At 45.0% G+C, this 24,188-nt stretch overlaps 6 protein-coding genes across 9 annotated transcripts in view; 5 read left to right on the top strand and 1 right to left on the bottom strand.

The window, feature by feature from the left end:
• Window positions 1-135: 135 nt before the first annotated feature.
• Window positions 136-1,891, top strand: rpl37a (ribosomal protein L37a). The gene is made up of 4 exons (XM_060058937.1): window positions 136-275; window positions 730-858; window positions 973-1,055; window positions 1,732-1,891. Exons 1-4 carry the CDS (start codon window positions 273-275, stop codon window positions 1,793-1,795), a joined length of 279 nt encoding a protein of 92 aa, XP_059914920.1. The 5' UTR covers window positions 136-272; the 3' UTR covers window positions 1,796-1,891.
• Window positions 1,892-2,802: 911 nt separating this feature from the next.
• Window positions 2,803-5,726, top strand: pecr (peroxisomal trans-2-enoyl-CoA reductase). Of its 2 annotated transcripts, XR_009526960.1 has the most exons (9): window positions 2,803-2,959; window positions 3,202-3,335; window positions 3,424-3,589; window positions 3,727-3,808; window positions 3,922-4,018; window positions 4,718-4,828; window positions 5,054-5,165; window positions 5,303-5,459; window positions 5,583-5,726. XR_009526960.1 is itself a non-coding variant. In XM_060058932.1 (8 exons), exons 1-8 carry the CDS (start codon window positions 2,851-2,853, stop codon window positions 5,386-5,388), a joined length of 897 nt encoding a protein of 298 aa, XP_059914915.1. In that variant the 5' UTR covers window positions 2,803-2,850; the 3' UTR covers window positions 5,389-5,726. The 2 variants fall into 2 exon arrangements, 1 of the variants encoding a protein (XP_059914915.1); XM_060058932.1 differs by having other exon boundaries at window positions 5,303-5,726.
• A 138-nt stretch (window positions 5,727-5,864) lies between these two features.
• Window positions 5,865-24,188, top strand: part of ndufb3 (NADH:ubiquinone oxidoreductase subunit B3) — a 146,964-nt gene continuing 128,640 nt past the window's right edge. Inside the window, exons 1-3 of the mRNA XM_060058938.1 lie at window positions 5,865-5,999; window positions 6,434-6,562; window positions 6,658-6,872. Of these exons, the coding sequence (XP_059914921.1) occupies window positions 6,435-6,562; window positions 6,658-6,808 (279 nt within the window). The 5' untranslated portion in view covers window positions 5,865-5,999; window position 6,434 and the 3' untranslated portion in view covers window positions 6,809-6,872. The remainder of the gene's footprint in view (window positions 6,000-6,433; window positions 6,563-6,657; window positions 6,873-24,188) is intronic.
• Window positions 6,739-11,003, bottom strand: LOC132463032 (UDP-glucuronosyltransferase 1A5-like). The gene is made up of 9 exons (XM_060058915.1): window positions 10,318-11,003; window positions 10,109-10,172; window positions 9,863-10,011; window positions 9,503-9,630; window positions 9,322-9,415; window positions 9,074-9,199; window positions 8,537-8,624; window positions 8,144-8,363; window positions 6,739-7,953 (listed from the first exon to the last, which is right to left on the bottom strand). The coding sequence occupies exons 1-9, from the start codon at window positions 10,834-10,836 to the stop codon at window positions 7,683-7,685; spliced, it is 1,659 nt and encodes a 552-aa protein (XP_059914898.1). The 5' UTR covers window positions 10,837-11,003; the 3' UTR covers window positions 6,739-7,682.
• On the top strand, window positions 13,160-19,104 carry si:ch211-227n13.3 (uncharacterized). 3 transcript variants are annotated; one of them, XM_060058921.1, is made up of 6 exons: window positions 13,160-13,712; window positions 14,058-14,106; window positions 15,394-15,883; window positions 16,270-16,345; window positions 16,514-16,618; window positions 17,569-19,104. In XM_060058921.1, the coding sequence occupies exons 1-6, from the start codon at window positions 13,663-13,665 to the stop codon at window positions 17,954-17,956; spliced, it is 1,158 nt and encodes a 385-aa protein (XP_059914904.1). In that variant the 5' UTR covers window positions 13,160-13,662; the 3' UTR covers window positions 17,957-19,104. The 3 variants fall into 3 exon arrangements, with proteins under 3 accessions (XP_059914904.1, XP_059914905.1, XP_059914906.1); XM_060058922.1 differs by lacking the exon at window positions 14,058-14,106 and having other exon boundaries at window positions 13,160-13,532; XM_060058923.1 differs by lacking the exon at window positions 14,058-14,106 and having other exon boundaries at window positions 13,162-13,712.
• On the top strand, window positions 20,365-23,643 carry LOC132463040 (C-X-C chemokine receptor type 4-like). The gene is made up of 4 exons (XM_060058926.1): window positions 20,365-20,617; window positions 20,793-20,992; window positions 21,672-21,955; window positions 22,738-23,643. Exons 1-4 carry the CDS (start codon window positions 20,603-20,605, stop codon window positions 23,331-23,333), a joined length of 1,095 nt encoding a protein of 364 aa, XP_059914909.1. The 5' UTR covers window positions 20,365-20,602; the 3' UTR covers window positions 23,334-23,643.

Raw genomic sequence — 24,188 nt, 5'->3', positions numbered from 1 at the left:
TGAAGCGTCCTTGGTTACCGGAGGAGACCACAAGCCAAATCAACTATGGCTTTCTGCTCCCTGGCAATTATGTTATTTTGTTAAATCAAACCTTGACTTGACAGTAGCAACGCGGTTGTTTTGAGGTTGTCCATAGTTCGATGAGACCTCGAAATCCCTAATTTACTATGACCAAGTGAAACTCCATCTCCCACAATGCAGTGTTTTCATCGGGGTAAATTGCGCCTGCGTGGTTGGCAATCCCTCTTTGGACCTCCGTCTCCGCTGATACAATGGTGAGCCCTGAAAGTCCCTTCACAATCTATGTGAATCTGACAAATTGTGATCTTTAAAGTATATTCACACATATTCTTAGGCCTCATATACTCATTTTGAACTACCCCCGAGTGCTATTTGTGTTGATTTGAACTGTGGCGCTGAGAAAATCTAAGTTAATTCCCACTCATAGCTAGCAATGGCTTCCTACAGCACAGCTAGCCAGGCCCAAGCCATCTGAGTCTATAACGTTAGCGTGTTGTCGGCTGAGTTTAACTACTTTCCTAACTATATAAGGGAATGTGACCATGTAGTGGACTACTTTGTATGGGAAACTTGTGTCACATGCTGTTCTCGTTAGTTAGTGACAACTTGGCGTGCTTGCATAGCGACTTGCCGGTAGCAGGCGCATGTATCGCTAGCAAGTAAATAGTAAATGGTATCCTAACATGTGTTTTTCCATATCTTGTTCAGGCCAAGCGCACCAAGAAGGTGGGGATCGTTGGTAAATACGGCACGCGTTATGGCGCGTCGCTGAGGAAGATGGTCAAGAAGATCGAGATCAGCCAGCACGCTAAATATACCTGCTCCTTCTGCGGCAAGGTGTGTTCAGTAAAGGAACTTGCAAATTATGATTGACGCTCCTTGAAGCATGTAATGCGTTTCATTCGAATGTCATACAGTAGTACTGTAAGAGTGTCTGCTGTCTGTTTGCAGACCAAGATGAAGAGGAGGGCAGTCGGTATCTGGCATTGCGGATCCTGCATGAAGACCGTGGCTGGAGGAGCCTGGACATACAAGTAGGTCTTCGCTATCATCTCATCCAAAAGCTTTTGCAGCATGTCCATTATACTATTGGATTTGGTGTTCTGGTTACCAGTCAATTACTGTCAATCTTCAAAACTTCATTGCACTGATATGGAAACCCATAATTTGGCATGGCTGCAACTCAGCAGCCAGGTACTTGGATTGCTAGTGAATGTGTAGTTTGGTTCTGGTTCATACATGGTGGATAAGGGATGTGATATATATATTTATGTTATGGTGAAGCACTATATATTGTAGTATGAAGGAATATAATAGTCAAAGCTGCAGATATGGGCATCCAACAATGGTCAATACTGTCCAGAATGTTCTCAAAAAGACGGAGGCTTCAGTAGATGCAGTCAACCCTTCTGATGAATGTTCATATGACATTGTAGCTATTTTAACTAATTAGCAAGTCATTAATTAATATGTTCTAGTCTGTTCTGACAGTTGAATGGTTCTCGACTTGTTTTACAGTAAGCGCTCCTAGCGGTGCTGCCTGTTCATTTAGGTTTGGTGTTCTGGTTGGTGGGATAGGTTAAGTTAAGATGCAGCATCAGGAGATGTTTATATTGTTGCCCCTCAACCATAGCCTCGTGCTGGACTATTTTTAGAGGGATATCTGAAATGCTGGCTATTCACTAATCACATTTTTGTTTTCTTCCTTAGCACGACTTCTGCCGTTACGGTAAAGTCGGCCATCAGGAGACTGAAGGAGTTGAAGGACCAGTAAACCAGTGAACATCACTGGTGGATTGGGGACTTTGGTATGGTGTGTCCGTCCTGGATAATGCTACAACATCCCAAAATAAAGCAGTCTGGTGCGGAATCTTGTGTTTCTGTGATTATTGTTAATCGCTCTCAGTCTGCAATGCAGTGTTGTCAGGGTCTAATGCACCTGGGTGTAACGTAAATGTCTCAATTGTTGGGTTATAAATGCTGTCCTACCTACCCTTCCGGCACAGAATTATGTATTCATCTTACTGATGAGAAATAGAAGTTTGTCAGGAAAATGTGTTTATTTGATGCCAGTCCATTGGTTCTAAATGTCATCCTCTACACCGCCTCATGGACTACTGGAATAGCACCACGACTGGAAAGCTGCACCTGGCATTTGAGGGGTTTAAAGGAGAATCCAACCTTGCCCCTTGTTGACGGGGTTGAATTAAATGACTCGGGGTCAGAGCGTGATATGCATGCACTGAAAAGGATGTGCTGCAGGCCTGTACCTCTGCCTATTACATTTGTATGCGGGGGGCTGGTAGATCTGACCCCAATCTGAAATCCTTTAAGGGATCTCGCATCATGAGAGAAATGGAATTTGAACTCTTCAGATCGGAATGGTTTCATAACCTGTCAAGTGTACTGAAGTTGGCCAACTCGTTAACAATGGTTGTATTTTTTTTTTTTTCAACAAACTTCTTACCTGCACTTCGAATTTGCCTCTTGGACAACGTAATTGCACTCGAACCTAACCATTCATGGAAGGATGAATTCAGATGTCCTTTATTGTCTTCACTTGAATTTGAATTGCGTTTCATAATGCTAGGAGTTTTGGCTGTTGTAGGAATGCCATGCCTTTTGAGACGATTCCGTGATAAAAGGCGCTTAAAAAATGTAATCGACTTAATGTGGAGGAAGTAGCATACTTGAACTGTACACCGGTGTAAAAGTAAAATTATTTGGAGGGTATTTTATTTTGAACATTCAGCTTCCAGCCAATAGTGGGCGCACCTAGACCTATTATAGCTTGAACCGACGCTACTCCACTTCAGTAGTAACCCAAACATGGCGTCAAGTGTCTTCAGGACCGGGCTGTTTAACAATAAAGTTGCGATCGTTACAGGCGGAGGGACCGGCATCGGTAAAGCAATCACAGCGGAACTACTCCAGCTTGGTAAGCACAGCGGTGACGTAATACATGGCTTTGAGTTTAATTTACGGACAACAGATAGAATGGAGAATTCCCAGGACTGCAAGTTGATTCTAGTGAACTTTGCCCTAGATAGGTAGCGATTGGCTACGAACGGAGACGTAGATGTCAGTTTAGCGTGCATAATCAAAACATTAGAAAACCCATTCAATAAACCTCGGATGTTCAAGTGGTGACTACGATAACGTGTGTGTGTGTGTGTTTAGGCTGTAATGTGGTCATCTCTAGTAGAAAATTGGAGCGGTTGGAGGCAGCAGCCGAAGAACTGAAGAAAAGCATCCCGACACAGAGTCCTGCTTCGGTCACTGCCGTACCATGCAACATCCGCAACGAGGATGAGGTAGAGACCGCTACGCTACAAAACATGCAGATACAAATACCGGGATCAACGTTTCTGTTTACATGTTTATTTTTGTTGTCTCTGGTAGGTAAAGTCTCTGGTGTCGGCTGTACTGAAGCAGCATGGAAGGATAGACTATCTTGTTAACAACGGAGGAGGGCAGTTTAGCAGCCCTGTAGAGACCATGTCCGCCAAGGGATGGAAGGCCGTTATAGACACCAACCTGACCGGGACCTTCCATTGCTGTAAAGAAGGTGAGGGAGAGACAGACAAAAAGTGTCATAGTATTGTAAAGCTAGGGTGTCTTCAAACTCAATTCATACTTGTACCATTAGGTTTGTCGTGTATGTATTTGTTTGGGGGCAATAAAGCTGTGCTATTATCTCCACAGTTTACATGGCCTGGATGAAAGACAATGGAGGGGTCATCGTCAACATCATCGCCGACATGTGGAAGGGCTTCCCTGGAATGGCGTAAGAGATGCACACCACACACTCCGGTTACTCAATGCCGCAACAACCCCCAGGCAACTGTCTCAGCTGCCTCTCTCAGGTCCTCATCTTGTGTCCTTCTCCTGGTTGGTCAGTCACACAGGGGCGGCGCGGGCGGCGGTGGACAACCTCACGAAGAGCCTGGCCATCGAGTGGGCGCACTCTGGGGTCAGGGTGAACGCTGTGGCGCCTGTACGTATTGTGGGCATGTATACTGATTTGGTTGTTTAGCTCTGGACATAAGAGTGGCACGAGTGACTTAAAAGGTGCTGTAGGGACGATTTAAAGAGCTATCATTTGAGTGCACATTGTGAGTAATGGACTGACACTGGTCAGCTATTGCTGAATGAGATGCTCGGTGAAGGTACGAGCATCCGCGTCGTATGAGCATTGGCTCATACTGTTGACACGTATGAGCCAATTTGGGCTTTCGACTGCTCCCGGCACTTTTCTGACGAGTCAGGGCAAGTCTCCCTGATCGGTTAGGCAACACTTTTCAACGGCGGAGAAACCTAGAGAGGGAGGGGACTTTGTTTTGTGGTTTCGTGTCAATATCGAGCTCCCTTCCGCTCTTTTGTACTCTGTCTTTTCAACTCTAGTATTGTACCTACCTCACCTTTTACAATTCAGGCACGTCTTTATAGAGCCCCAATCATGCATAACCTTTCCGCTGGAAAAGGAACACCCCATCCACTACACTATTCTGCCCCATGCTGTCCTGACACCCCAGCGTGCATTTGTTTGTGACATAGGGATGGATGGAAAACACTCTCAGCAACCTAGTTATAATGCAACGCCTAGTTTAGCTATTGTGGAATTTCTCTACTGGACCTCCTTTTGAGTGATCTGTCAATCTTGTCATGTCACTGTCTTTTATATTTTGGGATGTAGGGGACAATTTTTTCCAAGACTGCGATGGAGAACTACAAGGACTATGGACCAAGTCTTTTTAAGATGTCTGTCCCCTTCATCCCTGCAAAGCGGCTCGGAGTACCAGAAGAAGTGTGCACTTCTCTATTACATTTAATCACACGTGCACGCACACACTTTTTTGTATCTGTCGTATTGTATTTATAACAAATTCCTAGTATATACAAACTTACCTGGGGAAAAAACGCATTCTGATGGGAAAATATGCATACACATTGTACTTGAATTAATAATTTAAATTCTTTGGTTGATGAGATATAGGTCAGACAGATTCATTGTTGTGTGTTCCCCGTTTAGATCTCCCCGGCCGTGTGCTTCCTTCTCTCCCCCGCCGCCTCCTTCATCTCTGGGGACACTCTGAGAGTGGACGCGGGCCAAAGCCTGTACCGCTCCATGTGGGAGATACCTGGTCTGTACACACCTGAATCGGTTCAGTATCAGCACACATACCACCTGCCTGACAAATAATACCATGTTTGTGTGTCTTTCCATCTATCAACCACAACCTCATCTTACTTTTCTTCTTCTTCTCCCCCCTCTCTCTAGATCACAGTGCATGGCCCGACGCTCCAGAGGGGGAGAACTGGGAGGCTCTCTGCAACCTGCTAAAGCCTTCTAAAAGCAAACTCTAACTCAATGACCCCTCATTCCATGGGCCCTCATTTGGTGGATAATCACCATACCAGTTGGTGCAGTGCACTGGGTAGGCTTGTATGTTTATCTTCCGCAACATACGTCTGGGTGGACACTTCCACTTGTGATGTCCCTATGGGTACCGATCAACATTGTGGTAAAAGATTTTATTAATAAAACTTGAAATCAGCAGAGCAGAACGGAAGAAGACTAACATGGTGGACCTGAAGGGAGAGATGGCAACTCACATGAACAATTGTAATATATTTAATTTATATGGTTTGTATGTAATGTAGACTATGATCAATGATTACAATTCAATAAAAGTTTGAAAATATGTTGTAAAGCTGCTGTTTTATTTCTTATTTAAAATTGATTATGTATAGGGACAATTATAGTGTATTATGTCTAAACAAATTAGCTAAAGTGGAGTCTTGCCCTTCATAAACATACATAGGCGCACAATTCAGTTTATGCAATTACTTTTTACAACCGCGAAATGAAAATTGTAACTACCTTCTTGCCGTAGTTTTCCCGTAAAGCATAGTCCATGGTCGTACGTTGTCGTAGATATTATTCTCTCCATCAGAGGTCACAACAAATCGTTCAGGTAAACAATGGATTAAAACTCAAGAATGTATGCCAGGTTTAAACTTATTCTGAGTGCTTTACGCCTATCAATTTATATCCTCTTCATTGTGCCATGTTGTGTTAATAACTCGGATAGCAAGTCCGCAAACGTTATCATGCTATGGCTCTTAGCATCTATCATCGTCAAATATTTGGGCTTCTCATATTCTTTATCTAATATGCATAGCGCCCATATTCTAGTTTATTCTTAATGCAATGTTAATATGCGTTCTTATTACTGATGCACGGCAAGTGCAATGTTTGCATCCCATCGTAGAGCTTACTCTGTGCTTCCTCAGTTAACGTGGGAAACGTTACAGAGTACTCCACATAAATCAGAACAATTTTCTTCAGAACAATTTTATAATGAAGTTGTTATATGTGTGTCTTTGTTTGTGTCTGTGGGGTAAATAGCATGGGAGGTGACCACGGCCATAACAAGATGTCCATGCCGGACTGGCGTCAGTGGAAGACCGACGGGACGCCCCTGGAGTTCACGCAGCAGAGGCTCGCTGCCAGGGGGCTGAAGGATCCCTGGGCACGGTCAGTATGGAGGTCAAGATAAAAACGTGTTTCAACAAAGGCTTGGTTTGCCGAAGCGTTGCTTATAGTTAGTCGCCTTGTTGTCCTCTCCACAGTAACGAGGCATGGAGGTACTCCGGGGGCTTCGCTCGTGCGGTGACCCTGTCGGAAGTTCTGCTGAGAGGATTCAAGTGGGGCTTCGCTGCTTTTACTGTGGCTCTGGCCGTTGAATACGCGCTTTCCCCACCGAAGAAAAGTGACCACTGATCTCTGGTGTCGGATTAGAATGGCTAATGATAATGATGTTTATTCTCTCTGTAAATTAAATACCCTTTAGTGGATACAGGGTGTTATTTTGTGAGCACACATATAGAACTGCACACACACGTTTGTTTGAATGTTGTATTTGAGAGTGTAGAGCAGTAGTTGACAAAGGTTCAATGTAAACAGTTTCTATTACAGTAGTTAGTCTATTACAGTAGCAGACTGCAATCTTTTATCAAAATGTGTTCAGTGAGCTACTTGTTATCAATAGATGAAGAGCTTATGACAAGAAGGAACAAACCTAGTCAAAACAGCAGCAATTAAGATGTATATCTGACAGATGTATATCTTATAGATCTATTTAGTCATCAATACAAACATCGAATTGAGCAGAAAAATGTATAATTAATAATACTATAAATAATACAGTATTTGTAAATAACAAAACATGTTTACTACCAATTTATACATGTTATATAAAACTTTTTACCTTTTTAGGTGCTGAAGTAACATTTAACTTAAGGGCTAATATATGGGTATTATATTACAAAGGGCGTGGTCAAGTTTCAGTGATTAGTATGTGGAAGTGAGTATCAATTTCTATTTGACTGGCCTGAGCCAGTTAAGAAAAGACCACTCAACGCAAATATCTGACCATTCAGGGCATCTCTTCCATAATTAGTTTTGGGGAAGCAACTTGACATTCAATCAGGTGTGAAATGCAAGACATCTTAATGGCGAAGAAACAAAGGGAAGGAAGAGACTTTGCGCTTCTACTCTTTTTTGTTCTCTCTTTACAATTCCTGAATTCGACATACAGCAGGTTAACGTAGTGAAATCTAAAGAAATCCATGTATGTATTTCTTTCATCTTCTGATCATTCCTGCTTTTTCTTTCTCATCACTCTTCTAAGGCATAAAGAAATGCATTTAAATGTTACAATGGCGACAAGCATCACTGCTGTCATCAGAAACGTAATCACATCCAAGCTGTGATACTGGAACCAGTTGAGGTCATGGGCAGCAGGCCTGAGATGGCGAGCGCCTTTGTGTCTCATCACATATTCTGTCCAGTAGACTGACAGGGCCAAGGGGTCCATAGGACGATCTTTATGGACTGCTGAGAGCTTCTTTAAATTATCCTTGTACCTGAGCAAACACGGCATGGATGGATTAGTCCTACCTGTAGGCTATGTTTTATCAACAAATCAAAACTGTATACGTAGACATACAGTTACTGCTACAAAGAAATTAGACTTTATTTCACAACCAGAACACTTTGGTAATGTTTTTGGCAGTCATGGTTCATAACAATGTCCATCAACCAATGGCTGCTCACCTGGTGTTGTTGATGACCTCATCCAGTCCGTTCAGGAGGTCATCCACAGTGACGGTGGTGATGTCCAGGACCACGCCGGCTCCCCTGCTGGCCATGCGCTGGGCGTTGTCAGGCTGGTCCCCTCCCAGCGGCACCATCACCATGGGAACCGCGTGACATAGGCCCTCATAGATACCGTGAGAGCCACTATGTGTGATGAAAGCGCGGGCCCCAGCGTGCGCTAATAAAAACATATGTATGACATATGAAAAAAAACATTCAGGTGTCAAGCTATTATAGGAAGGCAAACCATTTGATGAACGTATGGGATATTACACAGGTGGTATTTACCCCTCACAATAACCATGGGCATGTGTAAGATGAACATCAGAGCGTTAACCCCAAAATATTTACCTAGCAGGTCATTCTGTGGCACCCACTTCATAATCTTCACGTTTTCTGGGAGATTGTCAGGAACGGGACCAGTGTGCCGCCATATCACCTATTAACCACATTTAACTTGGATTGCTGATTATGGTGTTAACATGGTGATGCTATTCTGTACGAGCCACTTGGTATCTCCAAGGCTATTATCCACAACTTTTCCCAATGCTCAAGCTGAGGCTTGATCACTTGAGATTCGAGCAACAGCAGTATAAAATAGCAATGTGGAATTGGGACTAATTAGAACAGCTTAGTGGATAAGATCTGACCAATCACGAAATTGAGTTATTTGTTATATGTTTTATATGTGGCAATTCCATTGTCTGATATGTAAATGTCTGACAAGTTGAAGGAAAGCTAAAACATGAAAGGTACCCTGGTGTATACTTGATCCCGAATACAATTTGGCAGTCGATTAAGCCTTTTATTAAGCATTTAATAATTTAATCAGCATAGTCAATTGAGATTGATAAAAAAAATCGAGCGACTTGGAAGGCAGCCTCTTACCTTTTGTGGGATTCTTCTGAAGGCTTCTATAAAGACGGCGGTTATCTCCTCTGGCAGACTTGACACCATGCTGCCAAGGGTGAAAACTACAAATCCATGTTCTGTAGAAACCCACGGCTCCATTTCCTGCACACAACCAAACACAAGTGCATTAACTCCCTGCAGTATAACGAATACATCATGTAGTGAAGCCCTTTGTAGCAGTCGTTTTAGACACGATGCACACATCCAGGACCCTAGGGTCTTACCTCCGGCAGGGGGCTCTTCACATCACAATTGATCCCGCCCACCAGCACCACGTTGGGCATCAACGGACGAGGGTACTCCAATGAAAAGTCAATCCTGTACAGAAAAATACCCACTAGTTCACTGCCCACCAGAGAGCACTTTACATAACGAACATAGTACCATCATCTCTGCAGTCATTACCTCTGCAACCAGATATCAGACTCAGAAACCACCTCTGCTATTCCCACATCCTCGCCCAGGAATCGCTGGGCTATAGTGTCAAAGTGCCAGAACAGGAGTCGACACATCAATGGCTCCCACGCACTCAGCTGCCACAAAAGGTGAACACAAAAAAGGTAAATACATAGAAAAATAGAATGTTGTAATGTCTCCAGTTTAATCATCCATATAAACCTGAAGAAACAAAAAACGGACACAAGAGAAATTTGTGTGTAAATGTTTGTATAAGGCCAACTGCAACCAGTCACAATTTACGGGAAAAGGACGATGCAAGTGATTTGTTTATTTGTCTAAAGAAGAGTGGTCAGATGACAGACTCACCAAAGTGTTAATGACTCTCTGTTTAAAGGTCATTCGATCTGTAAATCCAGTTAACATGCGAGGGACGTAGGACGGAGGTGATGGGCAGGCCATGGACTGCCAGTCCAGCCCGCACGGTATCCCTCTCAGCAAATTGAGGGTGGGGAGTCCTGGTTGTCATTAATCAGCATATTGATGAGATATACCTATCCATACATACATACAAGTAAATAAACCAGATATTTAACCCAACGTTGGTTCTCTCACCCAGTTTTCTCGCTAGAAGAGAGCCAGTAGGCACCATAGGGTCGGTCAAGACAGCATCGAATCGCTGCAGGAAACATAATGGGAGGCAATGCCATATGATGAAGGCAATGAAATCAAAATAAATGTTAATCTTTCATACAGTATTTTCATATTCCATATTTATATTCATATCCAAGCAAAGTCTCTCTCCCTCTCGTTCTCTCACACACCTGTTGCTGTAGCGTTGATATCAAGCTGTCGTTGAACAGTAGGCTTTCTGCAGTCGAGTGAAGGATCTCCGTAATTTTCTGAATCTGTGTAATTTTAGCGTTTACCCTCTCCATTAAAGTTTGATGGGCGCTGCGCATCACCTCCGTGTGTGTTGCCATCAATTCTTCGACATCCTTCTTCCCGTAGGGCACGGGGTATGTTACGGTGTCGAAATGCTCCCCCGGACCCATCCGCATTGTGATCTCAGGCATCAAGACCGTCACTCGGTGACCACGACGACCGATTTCCTGGGCGATCGCCTTAATGCCAATCCAGTGGCTTCCGTCAAAAGGGACCACAAGCAGGTGACCGGAGAAGTCTGCGGAACTTCTTCCACTCTGAGAATTGGAGCCAGAATCTAGGCTGATATCCTCTCCGACTGTGCTTTGACCAGGAACATGCCAAGAATCTTCAGCTGTGTCCTCCTTGGCCTCCACGCCGATGCTCAACAGCAAGAATAGAAACATTGTTTTATGCATTTTCACGATATTTTCCCACTTCAGTCGTTGTTTATCAGTCTATATGTACTAGACTTAGGCCTATTTATGATCCGCACTTTACGAATCGCCTTCAACTCTCCAAGAACGGAATCTGTTTCGTAACACTGAACCTACCTATAGCTTTAAAGTTCTTCCTGATTGGTTTAGGGGTGGGTTACAGGTTACAGGTTCAAAGTCCTTTCCCAAAAACGAATACATCTGGGATGCATTCACACAAATACAGAAAGAAGCTGAAATAGTCGGATTACCTTTCAGTAGGCCTAACACCAAGAATATTTAGTCAATGTCAATTTATTAACTTTACAAATAACTGTATTTTACCTGATAATAAACGAGTTGACAGTAGGCTTTTTATTCATAAAAGACTTATAAACAGTGGTGAAAAGGCCCCCGGGGTTTACTATGATAAACCACCATAACTAACCAGTAATTAGCCTAATGGTGCAATTGATGGTGCAATAGCCTACTAGTTCAAAGTCAGAGTCGAAGTCGGCTTAATTCAATTCCAAAATATGTGCCACACAAATAGAGGAATCGAACTTGCGTTTGTCTGACCCACGGTTCAATCAGAAGAAAAGGATACAATCGGCTAAAATAAAATAAGTAATACTTACACTAAATAAATTCTGAATAGTGCAGAATATTTCTGAATAGTGAAAACAAAACGGTATGTATAAAATTATGTTAAAAAAGTAAATGGATTAAAATGTGCAACATGAAGAACATTATGGGTTCGAAGTCCAGGGTTCATGGGCGAAATGGGAGGGGGTTTCAGAGTCCAGAGCTCGTGGGGGCAGAGGGGAAGGGAGAGAGGGGAGAGAGTGGAGCTTCCTCACTACCTGGTGGATAAAAAGCTGTTTACCAGTCTGGTGGAGCCGGCCCGGAGTCTGCGGTACCGTCTCCCAGATGGCAGGAGGCTGAAGAGGCTGTATGAGGGGTGGCTGCCTGGGGTCACCCACAATGCTGGTTGCTTTGTGGGTGAGGCGGGTTCGGTATATGTCAGGAGGGAGGGGAGTGGGACACCGATGATCCGTTCAGCAGCCTCCACCATGCGCTGCAGGGTCTTGCGGTTGGAAGCAGTGCAGCTCCCATACAGGGCCGGCGATTGCCGAGGGCGACCACAGTGATGCAGCTGGTCAGGATGCTCTCGATGGTGCCTCTGTAGAAGGAGCACATGATTGATTGGGGGGCTCTTGCTCTCTTCAGCTTGCGGAGGAAGTAGAGGCAGGCTACCGCTGGGACTTCTTGGCCAGTGGTGTTGGTTTTTCAGTCAGTGGTTCCAAAGCAGCACTGAAGTGCAGCCGAGCCCCCCCCCCGGCCACACACGGACCTGCTTCAGAACCGGTTTGGTGACTTTCACCTTTGGTCTATTGGTGCGTTCCAGAGCCCATACAAACCTGTGGGACGTGGGACTTATCCTACCTCCAACTAAGAAAAGTGCACTGGAATGCCTGTCGAAGTGGAACATCCCACCGTCGAAGTGGAACCTCCTAGCATGACACAGATGTGGTCAGAGGGGCCAATGTGGGGGAGGGGTGAAGCGGCCAGGGGGGGCCACGGCCACCCATTGGTCAGAGGATGGCCCCCCCGCTGCCCCCCCCCCAGTCTGAGACAAAATAAAATAACAGAAACGGTCAAAACAAAGAAAGCTGAAATGTATGCATTATTCTTTTTTATCTTATTTTGAAGTACTATTTTTATTTGGAGTCTTATATTTCATATTACAAATAAATATTGCACTTAAAATGCTACGGTTTACCAAAGTAAATGATTGCCAATGTCAATTCCATGTCTTTCTGTAATTTGCATTAAAAAAATCCCTGTGTCATGTTAAGGTCCCGAACCCCCTCACATAATCATGACACATCGCACAACATATAGGCATTAGGCACCCATTCCAATAACATGGGAATATTAATAAGACATTATTAGGGTCCATAAAAAAAGTTTATTTAATCCATTGTAAAACGCCGCTCTGAGTGTCGCCGTGCGTGAATTTTTAAAAGTTTTGACAATCAACTGCCACCCCAAATAAAAGACTGACCCGAGCTGCTATCTCACGTGAGATAGTGCTGTGGGCAGGTTTAATAAAGAGCAGAGCTTTTTTTTTTTAAATATCAAATCTGTTATTATCTGTGGAAATCAGAAAAAGGGGAATAGTGTAACAGCATGTCCAGATATAAACTAGAGGCGGTGTCTCGTCGTTAACCAATAGTTAGCGCGATTTGCTAGGCAGCGGTCTAAAGACCCTCCTACAGGGTCACCGATGAAACGCTACCTTTATTTACAGATTAGCGAAATTTACTGAGTCAAGTTATTTTTGGTTAAGGGTTTAAATGCAACAAATGTATTTATCCTACGGGGGACTGATAAAGTTGTATCTAATCTAATCGAAACTAATACATTTGAATACGGCTAAGACGGTTCAGATTTCAAATGTCAAGGTGAAATTCTTATTATTATCACGATATAGTTCGTATTTAAAAAGGCTATCTTGCTCTGGCCAACACAGCTAATTTAAAGACAACATTGTATGTGTGATATCACACTCCAGGGCAGTAGGTGGCGGTATCATAGACAATTTTAAGAAGACCAAGAGCTTTTAACCAATCAGAAGAAGGGGACCTTTATTCAATAACTTAATTTTCATGACCGCGAAAATAATCGCTTTGAATGTAAGTTTCGTTTTGCGCTTTAATGTAAAGCAAAATCGTCAGTTGTTTATGTATTTGATGTCAGTTGTTGACACGTATTTATTTGAGGACCAAACACAGTTTTTGACAGACTTGTTGTGTGAATGTGAACATGGTAAAACACATTACAAAACGCCTGATCTATGAAAGAATCGAGACCATGTAAGTATAGAACTCTGCCTGTTTAATAAGAACGTTGTAATTAAAGTTTCCATTTATGAAATGAAATCTGCAAGTTTTATTAACTTTCATGGCAACTGGGACAAGCTTTTAAAGTTGTTCATCCAAGCCAAGTCACCTTTAACGTTTATCCGACGACTCGCAAGATATGTAATGTTAATAACGTTAATCATATCTGTTACTCCTAAACCCTGTGTCCATAACCAAGAAAAACCGATTCTGGCCTTTCTGTTTCTGATGGAAATATGTTTAATTAATGTTTTTATATTTGATATTCTTCATAGAGTGTTAGTAAGTTAGTTTGGGTTAATGCAGTTGCGTTAACAGTTACAGATCTGCAAGTGACAGGGAGGTCGAGGCACAGAGCTGCTTCAAGGTTCGACTCGTTCACTCTCATTCCCTCACTCACTAATGTGTTATACAGAAGTATGGGACTTGAAATACCAAGAATAGAGGAGATTGTAAGACATGCTGCTCTTTTACAGTTTTTCTCAGTCGCTTTGGTACATTTCTCAGATCAGAATTGAAATTCTCAAAACGACCTCTTCAATCTTCACATCAAAAAAGCAGTTTCTCATTCCTTTGAACAAGTTGCAAATGCTTTGGTACATTCATGCAAATGATTATGTACAATTCTCTGCTCTTTCCTACATTATCAATTGCTTATGTCATGTTGATCAAAATGTATTGTAATGGGTCTCTATTGAATAGTCTCACCCACACAACATTTAGGCATTACTTCATTGCATAAGTCTTTACATGCAAAATGGTTGGACAAGTTGTCATAATATGTCAAGCATATTTCTAAACATTTCCATTTGACTTTTTTTCTAAATCTGTCCTGAATTGGTAAATTGCTACCAGGTGAATCTTGACTTTGGTGGATCTCCCGAACGGTGAACTGGCAAGTATATATATATAGCTGGAGCACAACACAATGTTACATTGTCTGACAATGAAAGGACAAGGAATTGGACAGGGTCAACAGCCAGAGAGAAGAAGAAGAGGAAGAGGAGTGAGGCTGCCTGAGAATTTGTGGCCCAACAGACAGGAACGTCAGGAGGTGTAGGAAGACTGCACTGCAATTCCTACAGCAATGCATGTACAGTTTACCCTAAGGAGATTTTCCTATGTTCACATTTCTAGCAATGACATGGTCTGTCAACAAATTACAGTACAAACAGTCAAAGCGTAAATGTGAATCTTGTCCAGTGTCTTGCAATCAATCTCCCACATACACTAAGGTGTAACTTACAATTTACAATAATTGTCTTCAAAACTTTAGCCATAGTTTACATCAGAACATCCCTCCAGAGTACACTGTTATATCACATGACTAAGCAATTTGACTGTTTTATCCGTACACAATGACACAAGGACTTGTCATTGTGATGGCACTGACATGTTCATTGACAAGATTTACTTTTGAGAAACAAACTAAGGATTTTGAGCAAGAGACTGGCTTTTGCTTGAAATCCATGGTGTTTTGCTATTTGTACAAATTATTATGAGAAATGCACTTACTGTTTTGCAAATTTCAATTCTGATCTGAGAAATGTACCAAAGCGACTGAGAAAAACTGTAATATTACCTGGCTCACTTACGGTCATCTTAAAGCTATGATCTGTCCCTCTGTCTCTCTATGTCTCTGTCTGTGTGGCAGTTAACCCTTGAGTATTGCTTGAGTCGGGCGGGCCGCATGCATTCCGAACGCTCATCCAATAGGAAGAGGGAGGGACGGCGGGCGACTGGGAATACCAGCGCCTGGGAGAGTGTCATTCAGCCTGGCCGCTGGAGGGACAAACGAACGTCATCAGCGGTGTTGATCGACAGCGACAAGGATAAAGATCTCATCGAGCTCATCAATGATCAGTCGGACATGGAGCTGGCAGCCGCCACAGAAATGCCTTTAGTTGATGCGGCGGTGTTGGTGAACGGTGGCTACGGAGAGACAGAGTCCCCAACCAAAGGTCTAAACTCTGGGCATGACTCTTCTAACTGCTCAATGGACGCCCTGTGCTCGGGCCCCTCCTCTCCTAAGGAGGACCCCGATGTGGGGCGAAGCTACGCCCAGGGCCTGTGTCTCTGCTGCCAGACGCTGTTGAAGAGGGCAACACACAGCTGGCCTTTAAAGGCCAAGCTGCTGGAAACTGGTAGGTAACTATCTGGGGCTGGCTTGTGTGTCTGGCTCCAAACGTGAAGGTCCTCCTGGGTTCCTTCCGTCCCCAGATGTTTTAACCCCCTACCTGCTCCTTCATGACTTGTTGTCTAAACTCGCTCTATGTCGCTTTTTGAGTCTTGACTGTCCAACCAATTGCACAAGTTCCAGCCATCCCTACAAGGAGGGATCCCTCTTATGTGTGCTTTAGGAGAGGCCATTCTCTTTCTTCAGCTTTAAGGCCCTTCACCTTAAAGCTGAAGGTTACCTGAAGGTTCTTATGGGTCCGGGCAGCCCTTCAATTAAAATTCAACAATATAGAATTTCTTCCTGAGTTTAAACCCTGGTTTGAACTTATTATTCCTTCCCATGTCCCATCAGACCCAAAATCCTTATCCTGTGACCAGTGGGTGTTGAAGAAGAGGTGGAAATCGAGTGGGCGGCCGGTTCTCAAGAGGTAAACTCTCAATGTCTGCAGGCTACAGGACTGTGGGCATCCTTGAGCAGGATGCCCTAATTGTACTTTATGAATCTCAGATTGGAAAGTAAGGTCTAAAATGACCCTAACCCTAAATTGTAAATAATGAAAATATTTGATTGAATGTCTTTTCTTTATATCTTCCAGTAAGCTTCAGGGTTGCTTGAAGCGGATTCAGAGAAGTCGGAGCGATGTTTACAACGTCATGCAAGGCCAGCCGGCCTGCTCCAGAGCACACACTTTTCTACAGAGGTAAATGGCATAACTAACTCCCCAAAACACACTAAAGTTTCTCCATTTGAAACCCAACTTTGGCAGTCTACCTGAAGGCATGCGGGAAGGCTCAGACAGCACTAGCTTAACAGATGTTGAATTACCAGTGTACAAGAAACCCTGCGAGTTCGGCATTCAACTTTAGGAGCGTTGACCCCAAACTTATCTATTTTTATTTTCTAAACGTTAACAATTTTATTCAATGTGTTTATATGGATTGGAGTTAGTTTTGGACAGCTGTTGATATTGAGGGCCTCACCTACAGTATAACGCTTACGATGTGTGGATGTGTATAGCTCCATCTGAGCAGCGCTTTGTTTTGACGACTGACTTGGACTAGCTTCTCATTAGAACGCCACGGTGTGTGGTGCATTTCATACACAATGTCGTTCATTAAAATGCTCAGTCTCAACGACGGTACTAAAACAGTATCACAGAGCGGCCGTGGGTTGTAACACGTCCCTCTCAGCCCAAAACACTTTTTTTTAATCTTATTTTGTTTGAATTCCAGCTGAAACGGTGGGTTCACTGGCTCTTTAACCTCATGTATTCAATGTTGGCGTGTCACCAACCAAAGATCTAAACTCTTGGTTGTATACACCCAGAGGTTTATACGTGTGTATACGTGATGATTTGAGAAGATATCATTAAAGTTAAAGGGGAAATCCGGTGTAAAATGGATCTGGGATATGTTTAGTATGATAACGGGTTTGAACGTTTATTGGGGAGCAAAAAAAAGCCTATAGACGCATTCTTAAGTTGGCTGTTTTGAGCCGATTCTACCAAAATGCTATACATTGGAATACTAAGGGCATATCTCATGGTAAAAAATAAATCTATTTGGAACCACTTACAGGGCTAGAAGTAGCATTACTGATTTAAAGTTAAAACAGGCGTGGCTGTGGCTGACTGCTGTGCTCTTGGTGAAGGAACCTGAGACGCTGCACCAAGGCGTCAGCCAGGAGGGGGAGGAAGAGGAAGCGCACGAGTAGAAGGATGGAGAAGACGACAACGATGGGGAAGAGGGCCAGGTGCGACCCCCACCAAAAAGAGCCTAGCCCAACCGCTCCCCATGGTCAGAGCGTCGACAACTCGTCGCCTCTCGATAGTCTGAGCGAGGAGGAGGATGCTGAGGCGCAGGACTCCGCCCACAGCTCCCTGGAGGCGGTCCCCTCCCTGGTCGCCATAGATTTCACGGTCGACCAGAAAGCGGGAGCCAGTAAGGGTGGTCCAGCAAAGAGGGGCGGCTTTAAGGACCTGTTGATTCAGTTGCGGGGTAACAGCAGCAAGATAGTGCGAGAAACAGATCACCATTGACCACCATGGAATGGTGATCTGATGGACGTGTTCGTGCGGAACAGTGTTTTCACTGAACGCACCGTTACCTTGTTGTTCTGATGGACGTGTTCGTGCGGAACAGTGTTTTCACTGAACGCACCGTTACCTTGGTGTTCTGATGGACGTGTTCGTGCGGAACAGTGTTTTCACTGAACGCACCGTTACCTTGGTGTTCTGATGGACGTGTTCGTGCGGAATAGTGTTTTTCACTGAATGCATAAGTGTTCGTGCAGAAGGACGTTGTTATGGACAAAACCGTCAGCTGGGTGATCGGAAGAAGTGTTTGAGTGGAATAGCATTGTACATTACCCCACTGTTACCATGGAGATCTGATGGAAATGTTTGTGCTGAATGGACTAGTAATTGACTGCACTGTTACTATGGTGATCTGATGGAAGTTAATTAATATAGAAAACCGTTGTAAGCATTATGCGTTTCTGTGTTTCGACTCAGATCTCAGATATATTTTCGGGCACATCAATTACATACATTTCCCTAATTTGATTTTTCTTTTTACCAGATTTACCAGAAGAAAAACGTTTTATTTTCAAGAAATATAGCAATTAAAATTAGGCAACTTGACATCGCATCAAAAATGCAAAGCAAAGGTATAACATTTTGAACCAGAAAATGGCATATTTGTCTGTTTACTTGTGGCGTCCTCTTGACCGTTTGCTGTCATCCGAACGACCACACGGTGGCGCCACATGGCAGAAATCCAATAGGAGAACCTTCAGGGTCGTTCAGATCACAGTCACTGCATTGACTGTTCCGACCCGTTGCTGCCATACGTCAACGTTGCCGCCAAATTTGATATGCAAAGACGCCGGTAAACGAATTGAAGAAAACGGTTGAGCTGCTGGAGTCCCGATGGATTAAAAGCACAAACGTTTCCAACGAAATTCAATGATTCGTTTTTATATACATATTTAATAATTTATTTATATAAAACATAAAGGTGAAAAATAAGAGGTGGGTTACTCCTCATATATTCATATAAAATGGGTATTGTATATATTTTTAATTTTTTTCCATCATAACCCCATGAATAAAAACGACTCAATCCTTTGGGAAATGTAAACGTTGTAGTGCTTTCTATCAATAAAAACCGAAGCTCCCCTGTTTAATTGTATTACTTGCCTCTCCAATATTGCGGCTTAAGTTGACGTATCGCATCAATGCGACTATGTATATCTGGCTATGGTTCAGACTCTCCACTCCTGTTCCTCTCAGAGCGTTCTTGTTAGTTCACGCCATTCTTATCTCTGCTGCTCTACTGGGACCATGAGCTGAGTGTTTTGTCATTCGATAGGTGGAAATCCACAGACTCAGGCTATTGAGTATTTTCTTTTACCTGACAATAGCAGGAGACGGAGCCTGTGGAAGAATGCTGAATGGGATGATAAGGATCTTGGATTTGGGTCTCTTAAGTAAAGTGAGGGAGGGGGGTGTTTTGTTGTGTTTTCCAAAGGGATTTGTTCACTGGTGAAGGATGCCAGATTGACCACTAAAACCTCTGTTGACAGAAATCAATGCATTGCTCACAGCCACAATATAGTGAAAGAGATTTGGGGTTAAATACTGCCGTGAATCTCCAAACACCTACATGCATGATCAAACTTTATTGTTTAGGGTTGGGGGCTGTGATACGAATACCTGGAATTCACCTGAGCGGTTAAATACAAGAGGGCTGATTTTTTTATCTTGCATTCACGTGCAGAATATGACTCACACGCACAATCACAATCCTGTCATGCATGTGCCCTCTCCCTTGCTTCCACAAACACACCTTCCTTCACACATCACATCGTACGATGACACACATGAGTGTAGTGGAACGTCTTCACATTCGGGGCGCGGGGGGGGGTTCAGGGAGAACGCTTGAGTTTCTCTGTGTGTAGTAATGAAGGTAGTGCTGCCCCAGAGAGACGTTACAGCTTGTGCGTGTGTGTGTGTGTGTGTGTGTGTGTGTCTTATCAACACGAAGCCTTGCTTCTGGTGGTGCTAGGAGTCCATAAAGCCCCGCTCATTGTTAGATTCATATCAGTCTTCTTTTCTTTTACTGACAATTCCTCCTCATTATTCCAAGCCTGGGGTCTCAGGGTCTAAACAATACAAGAGAGGCACACACACACATGCGCGTGGCCGTGCACGTAAACACACACACATACACACACTCACATACATACACACTCATAAACTCACAGACCCGCACACACACACACACACACATGCATGCTGACCTGCGATAGAAACCATATCAACACCTGACTCTTTCAAAACAGGAAGAGCGTTTCAGCAGGAACACAGATGTGTCAGACAGAGTGTTTAGGGGAGGGTCCCTGGCCTTGGGGGGTGGGGGGGGGTGTACATAAACCCACCAGATACACATCTCTTCACTCCACACTCGCTCCTGGAGAGAGAGACAACGAGTCAGAGAGAGAGAGAGAGACACAGACAGAGTTAGAGACATAAAGACAGAGAAACAGCTAGAAAGGAGAGACTCGTCGCTAGATCGAGATAAAGAGCGGGATACAGAGAGATTGTGTGGGATAGATAGAGACACTGTGAGAGATACCTTCCCACGGAGAGACGGAAAGGGTTACCAGACCGGCCGATTCCATCATGTCTTACTATGAGGTGAGTGTCCCCGAGCTCCGAAGTCCCTCCATCCACAGGCTCCCTGTGGTGCATCGCTAAATGTACATTTAGAAAGATAGAGCGCCATTCGCCCTTTGCTGAATCGAATGGTTTCTGCTCACTACTCTGCCTCCTCCGACCCTCCCCTCTCTCCCTCCGTCTCTCCCGCTCCCAGCACATCTACATCGAGGACTTCAACTACACGGGGTCCGGGTCCGGGGACATGGGCATGGACCTGGAGGAGCCCTGCAACGTGGAGAAGGTGGTGTCCCCGGACCTCCAGCAGGTGTTCCTGCCCGTCGTCTACACCCTCATCTTCCTGCTGGGCATCACCGGGAACAGCCTGGTGGTGGTGGTGCTGGGCTGCCAGCGCAGGTGAGCAGCTGGGGCGGTGGTGGTGGTGGTGGTGGTGGAGGAGGTGGTAGTGGTGGAGGAGGTTGCGGAGTTGATTGTGGTGGTGTTGATTGCGTTGGTGGTGGCGGTGGTAGTGGTGGTGGAGGTTGCGGTGGTGGTGGTGGTGTTGATTGCGTTGGTGGTGGTGGTGGTGGTGGTGGGGGTGGTGATTGCGGTGGTGGTGGTGGTGGAAGTTGCGGTGGTGGTGTGGAGGTTGCGGTGGTGGTGGTGATTGCGTTGGTGGTGGTGGTGGGGGTGGTGATTGCGGTGGTGGTGGTGGTGGTGGTGGGGGTGGTGATTGCGTTGGTGATGGTGTGGAGGATGGGGTGGGATTGGACCTGTGTTAGGAGTTTTTTGTGTTTTTGTCCTAAACAAGTCTAAAAAAAGGCAGATGGATGTGGCTTTACACAAGGATTGTTGAGGATTATTTCTTTAACAATAATTGTCTGTAAGTTATATGAAGGAAACAATATGTTCAGAATGTTTTATAATTACTATTGATAGATTATCTTGATAGGGTTTCTGTATCTAATATTCTGTTTATTGAACCTTTATTTAGCCAGGTTTGCCTCAATGAAGAACCTGTTTTAAACAAACCAAAGTAAGCTCTCCGTTCTAAACATGTGATAATGTTTCCGTCCGTCTCTCTGTCCGTCTCCAGGGCCAAATGCAGTCTGACAGACTGCTACCGTCTGCACCTCTCGGCGGCGGACCTCCTCTTCGTCCTCTCGCTGCCCTTCTGGGCGGTGGACGCGGCGCTGGCCGACTGGCGGCTGGGCCCGGTGGCGTGCGTGGGCGTGCACGTGATCTACACGGTCAACCTGTACGGCAGCGTCCTCATCCTGGCCTTCATCAGCCTGGACCGCTACCTGGCCGTGGTCAGGCCCACCGACACCAACACCGGGGGCCTGCGCCAGCTGCTCGCCAGCCGATTGGTTTACGCCGGTAAGTCCCGCCCCCCGCAGAACTCAACTCTCCGACCCGGCATTTATCCTCAATGACGTGTGCCACATTTATTGTTAAGTGTTGTTGAGGATTATTTATCTCTAAATTGTAGGAAGGAAATTATATGTGCTAATGTTTTTCAGGAAGTATTATATTCTTTTACATTTCTACCGTTCTATATTTTATATTCTGTTCATTGAAACTTTATCTAGCCAGGTTTGTCTAAACATATAACTCTTTCTACAATCTAACTAATCCCCAAAGACTTTATCCAAGTGAGATCCAGAATGATCAAAGCCTACAATCTAAATTGGAGACCAAAGTTTATAAAAACAAATCTGTCCAAAACAACTGGGCAGAGTGCAGAGTAGCTGGAGGAATCAGAACACCAATTTAGAAGATTTCAAATGTTTATTTTATTTAACTTCCATCCAGATTAGATCCACTCTCTCTCAATCTCTTCCAATGCCGTCTGCGCGCTCGCTCGCTCTCTCTCTCTCTCTCTCTCTCTCTCTCTCTCTCTCTCTCTCTCTCTCTCTCTCTCTCTCTCCCCCCTCCCTGGTGGATATCTAGCTCTATCTCTTCTCTCATCTCCCGCCTCCTAATGCCTTCCCGTTTATCTCCACGCTTCATGTCTCCCACTGCGTGGGCCCACCAGGCCCTTTGCACATGTTCCATGACCTATTCCAGCTTGTTGTCGTTGGTCCTCCATGTGTATTTGGATGTGTATTTGCATCACTGCCACCACACCTCAAATCTCCCCCCCCCCCCCCCCCCCCCAGGTGCCTGGCTGCCCGCGGCGCTGCTGGCCGTGCCCGACCTGGTGTTCGCCCGGACCCGGGAGGGCGGCGAGGGGGTGACCCTGTGCCAGCGCTTCTACCCCGAGGAGAGCGGCCCGCTGTGGGTGGCCGTGTTCCACCTGCAGCTGGTGCTGGTGGGGCTGCTGATCCCCGGCGTGGTGCTGCTCATCTGCTACTGCGTCATCGTGAGCCGCCTGACCCGCGGCCCGCTGGGCGGCCAGCGGCAGAAGCGGCGGGCGGTGCGCACCACCGTGGCCCTGGTGCTCTGCTTCTTCGTGTGCTGGCTGCCGTACGGCGCCGGCATCGCGCTGGACGCCCTGGTGCGGCTGGAGGTGCTGCCGCGGAGCTGCGGCCTGGACGCGGCCATGGGCGTGTGGCTGGCGGTGGCGGAGCCGCTGGCGTTCGCCCACTGCTGCCTCAACCCGCTGCTGTACGCCTTCCTGGGGGCGGGCTTCAAGACGTCGGCGCGCCGCGCCCTGACGCTGAGCCGGGCCTCCAGCCTGAAGATCCTCCCCCGCAGGCGGGCCGGGCCCTCCACCACCACCGAGTCCGAGTCCTCCAGCCTGCACTCCAGCTAGCCCCCACACCCAGTACTGGGTGTTTATGTGTGTGGGGGTTTGTGTGTGTGTGTGTGAGTCTGTATGTGCGTGCGTGGGTGTGTTTGTGTGTATGAGTGCACTGCACGTACACGCACAAACAAACGTGTGTGACTGAATGGATCCACGTATATGCATTCCGATTTTCGTTTGAGGAAACGGGACTTCTGTGTATGTGTGTGCATGGACGGACGGGTAGGCTGGTCCATCATCTGTCCTCGTGCATCTTCCATCTGTGCGTTCTCATGTAAATATTGTTGTGCTTTCATAATAAAACTGTGATGTTGTGTAATGGCTTGTGTGCTGTGTGCTTTTTATCTCGTTTCCTCAGCGAAACACTTTAAATTCCTGATTTGCATTTACCCACGGAACCAGAATTTGTACTACTACTGTACACTGTACACTCAAATCCAAGCAAAGTCTCTGTCTCTGTCTCTGTCGCTGTCTCTGTCTCTGTGGGTGCATTTCCCATAGGGGTCAAACATCAAACATAATAGAACTGATTGCAATCACAAAAAAAACGTTTAAACCAGAAGAGGGAGAAATAGGGGATTATTCACTGAGATAGTACCGTCACTAGTCGTAAGTTACTTATTCGTGCCAGTTGTACTTTTTTTACTTGTTATTGTAAGTGTTAAAATAAATCAGGCAATATATAAATATAGAGATATAAATAGAAGCCACAAAAAAAAAAAAAAAATTTAGTGTAGGATATACCTTCTTAGTTGTAAACAAAATGTAGGCGATCAACTAAATGTTACTTAAAGAGGTTGCTTATGGCTATGCTCCCCTGCAGTATTACAAGGTCTTCCCTTTGAGATACAGGTCTCAAGCAAA

This window comes from Gadus macrocephalus, chromosome 8, assembly GCF_031168955.1.
Source record: "Gadus macrocephalus chromosome 8, ASM3116895v1".
NCBI classification, from domain to species: Eukaryota; Metazoa; Chordata; class Actinopteri; order Gadiformes; family Gadidae; genus Gadus; species Gadus macrocephalus.
The sequence above is the reverse complement of the archived record's forward strand: the minus strand, read 5'-3'. Positions and strand labels throughout refer to the sequence as shown.

Coding starts and splice junctions, on each gene's coding strand:
- rpl37a (XM_060058937.1), top strand. Junction 859..972: donor CCTGCTCCTTCTGCGGCAAG/GTGTGTTCAGTA, acceptor GTCTGTTTGCAG/ACCAAGATGAAGAGGAGGGC. Junction 1,056..1,731: donor GGAGGAGCCTGGACATACAA/GTAGGTCTTCGC, acceptor TTTCTTCCTTAG/CACGACTTCTGCCGTTACGG.
- LOC132463032 (XM_060058915.1), bottom strand. CDS start 10,836: ATGCATAAAACAATGTTTCTATTCTTGCTGTTGAGCATCGGCGTGGAG. Junction 9,200..9,321: donor TGAAGAGCCCCCTGCCGGAG/GTAAGACCCTAG, acceptor GGTTGTGTGCAG/GAAATGGAGCCGTGGGTTTC. Junction 7,954..8,143: donor GAGGTCATCAACAACACCAG/GTGAGCAGCCAT, acceptor GTGTTTGCTCAG/GTACAAGGATAATTTAAAGA.
- si:ch211-227n13.3 (XM_060058921.1), top strand. CDS start 13,663: ATGGTAAAACACATTACAAAACGCCTGATCTATGAAAGAATCGAGACC. Junction 14,107..15,393: donor AGGCACAGAGCTGCTTCAAG/GTTCGACTCGTT, acceptor TCTGTGTGGCAG/TTAACCCTTGAGTATTGCTT. Junction 16,619..17,568: donor GCACACACTTTTCTACAGAG/GTAAATGGCATA, acceptor CTCTTGGTGAAG/GAACCTGAGACGCTGCACCA.
- LOC132463040 (XM_060058926.1), top strand. Junction 20,993..21,671: donor GTGCTGGGCTGCCAGCGCAG/GTGAGCAGCTGG, acceptor GTCCGTCTCCAG/GGCCAAATGCAGTCTGACAG. Junction 21,956..22,737: donor CAGCCGATTGGTTTACGCCG/GTAAGTCCCGCC, acceptor CCCCCCCCCCAG/GTGCCTGGCTGCCCGCGGCG.
- pecr (XM_060058932.1), top strand. CDS start 2,851: ATGGCGTCAAGTGTCTTCAGGACCGGGCTGTTTAACAATAAAGTTGCG. Junction 4,829..5,053: donor GGCTCGGAGTACCAGAAGAA/GTGTGCACTTCT, acceptor TTCCCCGTTTAG/ATCTCCCCGGCCGTGTGCTT. Junction 5,166..5,302: donor CTCCATGTGGGAGATACCTG/GTCTGTACACAC, acceptor CCCTCTCTCTAG/ATCACAGTGCATGGCCCGAC.